The sequence below is a fragment of the Gymnodraco acuticeps genome, unplaced genomic scaffold (assembly GCF_902827175.1).
Source record: "Gymnodraco acuticeps unplaced genomic scaffold, fGymAcu1.1, whole genome shotgun sequence".
NCBI lineage: Eukaryota > Metazoa > Chordata > Actinopteri > Perciformes > Bathydraconidae > Gymnodraco > Gymnodraco acuticeps.
In genome coordinates this window covers 212,671-224,754 of record NW_022991393.1, presented here as the reverse complement: position 1 = coordinate 224,754, position 12,084 = coordinate 212,671, and the positions used below count along the sequence as shown (strand labels likewise).

General features: G+C 38.3%; 1 protein-coding gene across 1 annotated transcript in view; it reads right to left on the bottom strand.

Moving 5' to 3' along the window:
- Positions 1 to 12,084, bottom strand: part of LOC117563185 (E3 ubiquitin-protein ligase SMURF2) — a 142,728-nt gene that overhangs the window by 17,483 nt on the left and 113,161 nt on the right. The window contains exons 16-17 of the mRNA XM_034241373.1: positions 7,117 to 7,375; positions 5,574 to 5,775 (exon numbers count right to left, since the gene is read on the bottom strand). Of these exons, the coding sequence (XP_034097264.1) occupies positions 5,574 to 5,775; positions 7,117 to 7,375 (461 nt within the window). The remainder of the gene's footprint in view (positions 1 to 5,573; positions 5,776 to 7,116; positions 7,376 to 12,084) is intronic.

Sequence of the window (12,084 nt, the reverse complement as noted above, 5' to 3'; positions counted from 1 at the left end):
ATCGTATCTTTTTAAATGCCTTTGTGATGTACTGCAACCCATTTTCCCTCGGGGACAAATAAACGAATACTATACTATACTGAACAGTAAGAAAACCAAAGCAATGCTCTTTGCTCCCAAGTCAGCGTCCTCTTGCCTCTGACACCGTCTCTGTTGAGTTTGTCGATAACTACAAATATCTGGGCTTTTGGTTGGACAGTAATCTGAACTTCAAACACCATATTGAAGTTCTAACAAAGAAATTCACTCTTGGCTTCTTTTTCAGACTTAAATGTTGTTTTTCAACTTCATCCCGTAAAAGGTTGGTCTCTGGCTTATTCCTGTCCCAGCTCGACTACGGTGATACCATCTATAGATTTGCCTGTCCCACTGTTTGGGCCAAACTTGACCCACTCTACCATGCTGCACTGCGTTATATATCAAATGCACCCTATAGGACTCATCATTGCAAACTGTACAGCCTAACTGGACTAGCCTCACTTACTATGCGTAGGATGCAGCATTGGTTTTTATTAATGTATAAAGCCATTTTAGGAAAGCTTCCACTGCACATATGTGCCAGATTTGCTCCAGTTTGTGACTCTCACAACCTCAGACCCAGAGCCTGGATACGGGTCCAGGTTCCTGCGGCTGGGAAAAGGAGTCTTTTTTCATTATGGTCCTTGGTCTTGGAACGACCTTCAATCACGCCTCAAACTGACGGCACTTGTCTCAATAGCCTGTTTTAAATTGAAGTTGTCTGAGGTCCTTACCACCAGCTGCTCTTACAGTAATAAGTAGTTCCTTTCTTACTGTCCTAATGTGCTCAATGTAGTGACTGCTTTTTCGTCTTTTGTTTTCTTAGTTATGTTCTCTGTATTGTATATGTTTGTGTTATGTGTAACGTTGCTGCCTTCTTGGCCAGGTCAGCATTGTAAATGAGATGTTATCTCAATGCTTTTTATCTGGTTAAATAAAGGTTAAATAAAAAAACACACACACACACACACACACACACACACACACACACACACACACACACACACACACACACGATAAACAAACATATGCTGAGGTACCGTTAAGCTGCCTTGTATGGTGAATGAGAGTAAAGAACAATTATTATGTATCTAATATATCATTCCATTTACTTGTGTATAGACTCTTCTTGCACTTATTTGTATTTACTTGCACATCTCAAAACATTCTCTGGCACTATTTTATTTCTTTTACAAGGTTCATACACCAATGATTTTCAATGACTTCTCCATGACTTCTCCATGACCTTCACCTAATTTTCCATGACCAAAGAAATTACTCTCTCAGCGGTACCACTGACATTTTTTTATTTTAACATGGTGCGCCTATCTAAAACAAATCCAATATCAGGCTTACTAGCTCCTACAGACTAAAGCCACTGAGGGCGTGATTGTAAAAATCTCTCACCAGCAAAACACCTCGTCAGTTAAATGCCATCTTACGTTTCATTACGATACAGTATGTATTATCATTATAGTATTACTATTTCGGCGATTAGATAAAATATAAATTATATTTGATGCAACTTTGGGAAAAATATTGTTTTCCATAACTTTTCCAGGGCCTGGAATTAGCATTTTGAATTTCCATGACTTCTCCAGGTAGGAACCCTGGTTTTATGTCATATATATATATTCATGTTGCTCTGTTGGAGGAGCCTGTGACTTCAGTTTTGTATCTACACTGTAGCTGCTGTGCACATGATGATAAAGCCTTGAATCTTGAATGGAAATACGGAGTGAGTTAAATGGACACCAGTAACAGGAAAATAAAGGGACTGTGTTCAACTGGAAACTTTGTATCTGACTTTTATTAACCTGGCAAGTTAAGTGTGCGTCGATTAAGTCAAGATAGCGGATCCTCAGTGGCTTAAATCCTTGCCTCTACATTCAGTCAAAAACGGTTTGCCCATTAGTTGTTATCTTTGCACTCACAGGGTTAATTGGCTCCGAGCAAACACCATTAATCAGACCTCAGACATTAGGAAGAGTACACCCTGAGTTAGACATCTCCAAAAAGTTAATCAAAACAACAAACTACATAGATTTAGACACATGGGTGCGGTGGAAAAGCAAACTGAAGTGGATTGCTAGCTGACCTGGGGCCTCATGTATAACGCCGTGCGTAGGATTCTCGTGGGAAGGTTGCTTACGTAGTAGAAATCCATAAATAGGTACAGAAATGTTCCGACATTTTCCGATTCACCAAACATTGCGTACCGGCGAGGAAAGTGCGTACGGCACTTCCTACGCCGGTTTCCCTTTATAAATCACTATCGACTCGAAATGCGGTGCAGCTTTTGCGGGCTTCACGTAACACATTTGCCTATAAATAGTCAAAGAAACGCCCATTCATTCATTTTGACTGACTTTATGAAGAAGATCGCAGGAAATGACGACAGAACAGCTCAAAAAGACATCTCACACCGTGTCAGATTTAGGTTATTTTGGGGAGGTGGAGGTAAATCATATTGTTTGGTGGATGCAGTTTGAACCAGAGCAGCAGCATGGAGGTCGGTCCGAAAAAGGTTCATGACAAAAGAAATACACATAGCCTTCCTCAGGCAGTGTGTTTGTACCGGGGACAGGAGACCCCCCCTGGATGAGAGACTGTAAGAAGTGATCGGGGAATCCCTCCGGAGTGGAGTCATGACGACTGGATCTGAATTATGTTTTCGTATTTGGTGGTTTGTGTCCCAGCTGTCGATCATCTGTGCGCAGCGTCTCCACTGCAGCCTGTGCGTCTCTCTCAAATGAATTCTTCATATCTGATAAATGAGAGGTAACATTTTATTCATGGTATTATTTCCACATATTTCTCTCCATTCTTCCTTCTGCCAACGGTGTCGCAGTTTCTCGTCTCTCCCGTGTTTGTGCTCAGTGCGTACGCATGGGTGAGAGTTTGCGTGGAGGACCGCACGTTTTCCCGTCAAGTTAGTATTTTCTCAATCGCAAACATTGCGTAGAAACTGGCGTACGCCATTTTTTGAGCGTATATCCCTTTATAAACGAGGCCCCTGAACTCATTTCCATGGAAACGGGGTGAAACGTACACCCTGGAGTGAGCCACAAAGGAAGCCCTACACCACCACACCTTTGTATCACATTAACACGTTGCACCTCTTTCAGCTGCAGAGTGCTCTAACTCTGAGGGAACGCTCAAAGACGGCCGTTCACACCGAGACATTTCAGGGGGGTTCCACACGTTGCATAACAAAGCCTGCATGCCGTTTTCAAGATTCAAAGGTTTTATTGTCATATGCTCATAAGCTACAGTGTAGAAATGGCACTGACATTCTTCTGACCTGAGCTCCTCCAACAACGAAACATATATAAGAAGATACAAAATAAAAAGTAGTGCAAGAAGTCTACGAATAGAATATGGTAAATAGTTGTCCTCCAGCCTCCAGGTGTCTGCCCTGCAGAGAGGGCAAGTACACACATCCACTTCAAGTAGAAGTACAGATACTCGTGTTCAACATGTAAGAAGTCAAAGTAAAAAGTCGTCAGAAAAATAAGTAGTGGAGTAAAGTACTGATACCAGAAACATGTACTGAAGTACAGTAACAAAGTATTTGTACTCCACTACTTCCCACCTCTGCTTATGTATTATTTTCTTGCTGTTTAAAAATAGCTTTAAGTGTCTTGTCGTACACAGTGAGTGAGTGTAACCAATAGACATACTTGCCAACTCTCTCAGTGGATGTCTGCTCATCACCTCAAGCTCAACCTTGACAAGACTGAGCTGCTCTTCCTCCCGGGAAAAGATTGTCCCACTCTTGACCTAACAATCAACATCGGCACCTCAGTTGTTTCCCCGACTCAGACTGCAAGGAATCTGGGTGTGACCCTAGATAACAACCTGTCCTTCACTGCAAACATCGCTGCTACAACCCGTTGCTGCAGATTCACGCTTTACAACATCAGGAAGATACGTCCCCAGCTGACCCAGAAAGCGACGCAGGTTCTGGTCCAGGCTCTCGTCATCTCACGCCTAGACTACTGCAACTCCCTCCTGGCTGGTCTACCTGCATGTGCCATCCGACCTCTGCAGCTCATCCCAGAATGCAGCGGCTCGTCTGGTCTTCAACCTTCCTAAATTCTCCCACACCACTCCGCTCCTCCGCTCCCTTCACTGGCTTCCGGTAACTGCTAGAATCCACTTCAAGACACTGGTACTTGCTTACCATGCTGCGAATGGATCTGGCCCTTCCTACATCCAGGACATGGTTAAACCGTACACCCCAGCGCGTGCACTACGCTCTGCATCAGCCAAACGACTCGCTGCGCCCTCGCTGCGAGGGGGGACCCAAGTTCCCATCAGCAAAAACACGTGGGTTTGCTATCCTGGCTCCAAGATGGTGGAATGAGCTCCCCATTGACATCAGGACAGCAGATAGCTTACACACCTTCCGGCGCAGACTGAAAACTCATCTCTTTCGACTCCACTTCGAGCGATAGAACTATTAACAAAGCACTTTTATACTAATAAAGGACTGGCTCACCTAAAGCCAGTTGAGTAGCACTTGAAATGTTTTTGCTCTATGAAACCTGATATACTTTATGATTCTGTTTTCTTCAAGTTTGTATTTTGTTGGTCGAATGCACTTATTGTAAGTCGCTTTGGATAAAAGCGTCAGCTAAATGCAATGTAATGTAATGCCAACCTTGAGACCTCAGAAATCGGGAGCATTTCAAAACCACAGCGGGGGGGGGGGTGCTAGTGGATCACCGGAGCTGTATTAGATTAACATTAACATGTTTATTCTAGTTGTAAGTGCACTGCCTTGCGGCCTGTAGCACCATCCTTGATGGAGCATAAGGAAAGGAGCGAGCAGAGGGTAGAGTTGTCGATTCTTGTTCTGTTTTCTGTGACTATCTTCCTCACCCTCTCAGACTTTCAGTTGCGCGCGCTGCTAAAGAGACGCGCTACCATGGAAACCAAACAATGGTGTAGCTGTATTAAAGTCCGAGTGGAAACAGTCTTGAGTAAATCTGATTTAGTCAGAAATGCGGGAGAAATGTGACTCCGGGAGGAAACCGGGAGAGGGCAATTAAATCGGGACTCTCCTGCGAAAATCGGGAGGGTTGGCAAGTATGAATAGACATGAATCAGAGTCACCAGTGCTATAACTCTGTGAGGCTGTACTTCCAGATCTCAGTGATCTGTGTTTGAGGACATGACGTGTCTTTGGCTCCATTTCCTCTCACATTCCCGAAAGACGTGACATCAGCACAAACTGTACCGTATATTTAACTGTTTCTCAGTTTTCTGCTCTTAGTTTGATTAGTCCGAATCCTGACTCATAACGGCAGCTTTAAAAGTAAATGTGCAACTTCCTCACGGCGGTGCCAAAGTGTGTGAATGGCTGTAAATTGTTAAATGCTGCTCTGAGAGGGTAAAGACTGGACATGTGTGATAGAAATGCACTTCATTTTCCATGTTTTTACAACGTGACATACAAGAATGTTCTAATCTAAAAATAAGATAAGTAGTGGAGTAAAGTACTGATGAATGTACTTAAGTACAGTAAGGTAGTATTTGTACTCTGTTACCTTGCAGGGCCTTGAACCCCTGCAGGGGGACTCTGGAGGACCCCGTGACGAACTGCAGCAGCCGGGCTCTCCGCTCTTCGTCAAACGTCTCCACGGCTTTCCAGAACCACTTCACGATGTTGCTGTCCAGCGTGCAGTGCTTCAGACGCGTGTTGGTCCTCCAGTCAGCGATGTCGATCTTACCCAGACCGCAAACTATCAGCTGCAGGGAGAGGAGAGAAGAGGAAGATTATTATATTAGTATTATTATTATTTATTTATAATTTTTTTAATTACAGAAAATACATATTATTTGCGACCCGACCACGGATAAGCGGGAGAAGATGGATGGATGGATGGACATATTATTTGTATTTATTAATATTTATATTTATTAATAATTATTTGAATGACAGAAAATACATTATTTGTATTTATTTATAATTATTTGAATGACAGAAAATACATATTATTTGTATTTATTTATAATTATTTGAATGACAGAAAATACATATTATTTGTATTTATTAATATTTGTATTTATTAATAATTATTTGAATGACAGAAAATACATATTATTTGTATTTATTTATAATTATTTGAATTACAAAAAATACATATTATTTGTATTTATTAATATTAATATTTATTAATAATTATTTGAATGACAGAAAATACATTATTTGTATTTATTTATAATTATTTGAATGACAGAAAATACGTATTATTTGTATTTATTTATAATTATTTGAATTACAGAAAATACATATTATTTGTATTTGTTAATATTTATATTTATTAATAATTATTTGAAAGACGGAGAATACATATTATTTGTATTTATTTATAATTATTTGAATTACAGAAAATACATATTATTTGTATTTATTTATAATTATTTAAATTACAGAAAATACGTATTATTTGTATTTATTAATATTTGTATTTATTAATAATTATTTGTATTACAGAAAATACATATTATTTGTATTTATTTATAATTATTTGAATGACAGAAAATACATATTATTTGTATTTATTTATAATTATTTGAATTACAGAAAATAGCTCCAACAAGCCGTGTAGGACAGAGAGTGAATACACATACTATACAGAGATGCTGTGAGAAACCAAAGTGAGTTTGGAACATTGAACAATGTAAATGTATTCTACATTTGAATTATGATCAGTAGAAATGGCCATGACATGGGACCTTTAATATAATTGAAGCAATTCATGTCAGTAGATATCTTTTTTATTTACTTATTATTTCTAATTGTTGTCAAGTTATTTTTGTTGTTGTTTTATCTTAACCATTATGTGTGGAAAATCTAAAAAGCCAAAGGTGGAGGAGGAAGAGGAGGAAGAGGAGGAGCCTGTGACCTACATTTTTCATTGACATATCTACACTGTAGCTAATGTGCAAATGACAATAAAAGCCTTGAATCCTTGAATCCTTGAATCCTTGAAGCCTTGAATCCTACCTCGAGCGAAAACTCCTAAATGTCTTTGAAGGTGAATGCAGATGTGTGAGACTTTATGAGGTGGATTGTAACCACAGTACCTCGAGCTCCTTCTCGTCGAAGGCCTTCAGCAGGTGTTGGGGGATGACCTCGTTGAAGCCCTTCTGCAGCGCGAGGAACTGAGCCTCGATGCCTCGCAGGAAGCGCCAGCTGACGTACAGCCTCACGTACTCCTTCTTGGAGTCCTGCGTGACGGGGAGGCTCTTCCCGCTGGGCTTCAGCTCGTGCTGGATCATCTCTCCGTACGCATTGTGCTCCACGCAGAACGTGTGGTCCAGCACCCCCGTGATGTCGTTGTCCCTGAGGAGAGGAGAGATTTTAGATCACTGTGGGACGACAATAGCAAGCTTTTATATCATTACTGTCGGTACAAAGAAAGAGGCCCGTGTGATCAGATAACATTTACTTCATTAATCCTAAATTCAGATTGTTTTTTTCATATGCATGTTCAAAAGGCAATGCACATATTTTAAAGGTCACCTATCATGCTATTTTTAGGCAATAGCATAGCTCTCAGATATATAAAAAACATGTCTATGAAGTGTTTTGCTCAAAACACCAAACATGCTAGCCATGCCTCATATCCCTCTGTTTCACTTCCTGTTTCTAAAGAGCTGATTTGGGGATAAAGCTTAAAGAGGAGGGGTCTGAGCTCATGCGGGACCCGGCAGCTACCGTCTAAACTAAATGCTGCCGTGATGAAACGCCATATCATGGATTATCAAGGATTCTCTCTGAAACAGTTTGGAGCTCAAAGGCTTTCTCTCTTGCCGGTTATACCACAAGGTGAGTTCCTTTTTACTTCCTGCTTCTTCACACACATGCTCTCCAGTACAGGTTAGCTCTGAGTGTTAGCGATGCTAATGTAAACACCGACCATATTACGTCCAAAACAGTCGGGCATTGTTTCTGATAGCAACGTCTCTGATTGGGCCGTGGGTCCACATTTCAGATATTACGTCATATCGGACGCAAATCTGGATCAGCTCCGTTGTTCCCCGTTTTTAGAGATTTGGGTACGGAGGAAGGTTTTATTTTCCCCGACACACCGGGGACACATATTGATGTAACAAAGTATAATTATATTTTAATAATTATTAGTTGCTTTCATTTAATGTTTTGAGCATGTTATAAAAAAAATATATAAATTAAAATAAATATAAGAGAACATTTATACGTATCACAGTATAAAAATAGAGTATCGAAAGAACGTTATAATACACTATAATAGACCAAGCTACTAGCAAAAAATTAAACAAAAGATATTATATACATTATATAAGAGTGTGTATTGATCCATTAAAACTGCAGATGTTATTAAATAATTTTTTTAATTGCACCGATTTTTACTCTACATTTTGATATACTGCATATTTGATTAGTAATCCTTCACGTCCTCGTTGTTCCTTTTTGGTTGATTGACAATATGGCACACCAAAAAGCAGAACTGTGAACATCAATCACCTTCAAATAAAAACATTTAAATAGCCATCTGTCCTTCGCCTCACGACATTTCTCACTGAGGTTAAGGAGAAGTGGTTAGATGAGAAAAAGGATTTGAGTTGTCGACGCGTCCTCTGTTCCCCTCAAGCCTCTCGGGGAATAAAGGCAAACACTGAAGAACTGATACTGATGTAGGATCGCTGAAAGACTCTAGAGGGCGCTGTCCTCAAAGTAGGGGAGAGAGGGATAAACTCAGAACTCATCAGTTTGCAGGAAAGAAAATATCTATATAACTTTATTTAAACATATCTTCTTTACAAGTACAGAAACGTACTTTACTGAGTTTGCAGAGTTGTTATGGGGGATTCAGAAATGTACTTTGAATGTACACCGAAGAGTTAGTACTGTTCAGAGTCAGAATCAGAAACAGGTTTATCACCAGGGAGGTTAACAAAGATGAGGAATTTGACTTGGTGTTGTGGTGTATACATAAACATAAAACACAGGTAAAAACTAATACTATAATATCATAAGAAAATATAGTAAAATATAGCAGTATTTACATTGAATATGGTTGAAATCGTAGAAATAGAATTGGCATAATGAAAAACAAGATATTGTGTACATTGTGTTAATGTCATGCAGAGAGTCTCTGATGTTGCTGAGGTAAAGTGTCAGTGGGGTATTGAGTTATATGTTAATAGAGGTGGGAAGTAGTGGAGTACAAATACTTGTACTTAAGTACATGTTTCTGGAATCAGTACTTTACTCCACTTCTTATTTCTCTGTCGACTTTTTACTTTGACTTCTTACATGTTGAACCCAAATACCTGTACTTTCTACTTCTTACACTTTGAACACAAATACCTGTACTTTCTACTTCTTACATGTTGAACTCAAATACCTGTACTTCTACTTCTACATGTGAACTACCTGTACTTCTACTTCTTACATGTTGAACACAAATACCTGTACTTTCTACTTCTCACATGTTGAACTCCAAATACCTGTACTTTCTACTTCTTCACATGTTGAACACAAATACCTGTACTTTCTACTTCTTACATGTTGAACTCAAATACCTGTACTTTCTACTTCTTACATGTTGAACTCAAGTACCTGTACTTTCTACTTCTTACATGTTGAACTCAAATACCTGTACTTTCTACTTCTTACATGTTGAACTCAAATACCTGTACTTTCTACTTCTTACACTGTTGAACACAAATACCTGTACTTTCTACTTCTTACATGTTGAACTCAAATACCTGTACTTTCTACTTCTACATGTTGAACTCAAATACCTGTACTTTCTACTTCTTACATGTTGAACACAAATACCTGTACTTTCTACTTCTTACATGTTGAACTCAAATACCTGTACTTTCTACTTCTTACATGTTGAACATCAAATACCTGTACTTTCTACTTCTTACACTTTGAACACAAATACCTGTACTTTCTACTTCTCACATGTTGAACATCAAATACCTGTACTTTCTACTTCTTACACTTTGAACACAAATACCTGTACTTTCTACTTCTTACACATGTTGAACATCAATACCTGTACTTTCTACTTCTCACATGTTGAACAGCAAATACCTGTACTTTCTACTTCTTACACTTTGAACACAAATACCTGTACTTTCTACTTCGCAACATGTTTGAACACCAATACCTGTACTTTCTAACTTCTTACATGTTGAACACAAATACCTGTACTTTCTACTTCTTACATTTGAACACAAATACCTGTACTTCTATTCTTACATTTGAACACAAATACCCTGTACTTTCTAACTTCTTACATGTTGAACTACAAATACATGTACTTTCTACTTCTTACATGTTGAACACAAATACCTGTAACTTTCTACTTCTGTACATGTGAACACAAATACCTGTAACTTTCTACTTCTTACATGTTGAACCAAATACCTGTACTTTCTACTTCTACATGTTAACACAAATACCTGTACTTTCTACTTCTCACATGTTGAACTCAAATACCTGTACTTTCTACTTCTTACATGTTGAACACAAATACCTGTACTTTCTACTTCTTACATGTTGAACCAAATACCTGTACTTTCTTTCTACTTTACTTCTTACATGTTGAACCCAAATACCTGTACTTTCTACTTCTTACATGTTGAACTCAAATACCTGTACTTTCTACTTCTTACATGTTGAACCAAATACCGTACTTCTACTTCTATTTAACCCAAATCCTGTACTTCTACTTCTTACATGTTGAACATCAAATACCTGTACTTTCTACTTCTTACATGTTGAACACAAATACCTGTACTTTCTACTTCTTACATGTTGAACCCAAATACCTGTAACTTTCTACTTCTTACATTTGAACATCAAATACCTGTACTTTCTACTTCTTACCATGTTGAACATCAAATACCTGTACTTTCTACTTCTTACATGTTGAACACAAATACCTGTACTTTCTACTTCTTACATGTGAACATCAAATACCTGTACTTTCTACTTCTCACATGTTGAACACAAATACCTGTACTTTCTACTTCTTACATGTTGAACTCAAATACCTGTACTTTCTACTTCTTACATGTTGAACTCAAATACCTGTACTTTCTACTTCTTACATGTTGAACTCAATACCTGTAACTTTCTTCTACTTCTTACATGTTTGAACTCAAATACCTGTACTTTCTACTTCTTACATGTTGAACTCAAATACCTGTACTTTCTACTTCTTACATGTTGAACTCAAAATACCTGTACTTTCTACTTCTTACATGTTGAACTCAAATACCTGTACTTTCTACTTCTTACATGTTGAACTCAAATACCTGTACTTTCTACTTCTTACATGTTGAACTCAAATACCTGTACTTTCTACTTCTTACATGTTGAACTCAAATACCTGTACTTCTACTTCTTACATGTTGAACTCAAATACCTGTACTTTTCTACTTCTTACATGTTGAACACAAATACCTGATACTTTCTACTTCTTACATGTTGAACTCAAATACCTGTACTTTCTACTTCTTACACTGTTGAACTCAAATACCTGTACTTTCTACTTCTTACATGTTTGAACTCAAATACCTGTACTTTCTACTTCTTACATGTTGAACTCAAATACCTGTACTTTCTACTTCTTACATGTTGAACACAAATACCTGTACTTTCTACTTCTTACATGTTGAACTCAAATACCTGTACTTTCTACTTCTTACATGTTGAACTCAAATACCTGTACTTTCTACTTCTTACATGTTGAACACAAATACCTGTACTTTCTACTTCTTACATGTTGAACTCAAATACCTGTACTTTCTACTTCAACATGTTGAACAAATACCTGTACTCTATCACATGTTGAACTCAAATACCTGTACTTTCTACTTCTTCATGTTGAACTCAATACCTGTACTTTCTACTTCTACATGTTGAACTCAAATACCTGTACTTTCTACTTCTTCATGTTGAACTCAATACCTGTACTTTCTACTTCTTACATGTTGAACTCAAATACCTGTACTTTCTACTTCTTACATGTTGAACTAAAATACCTG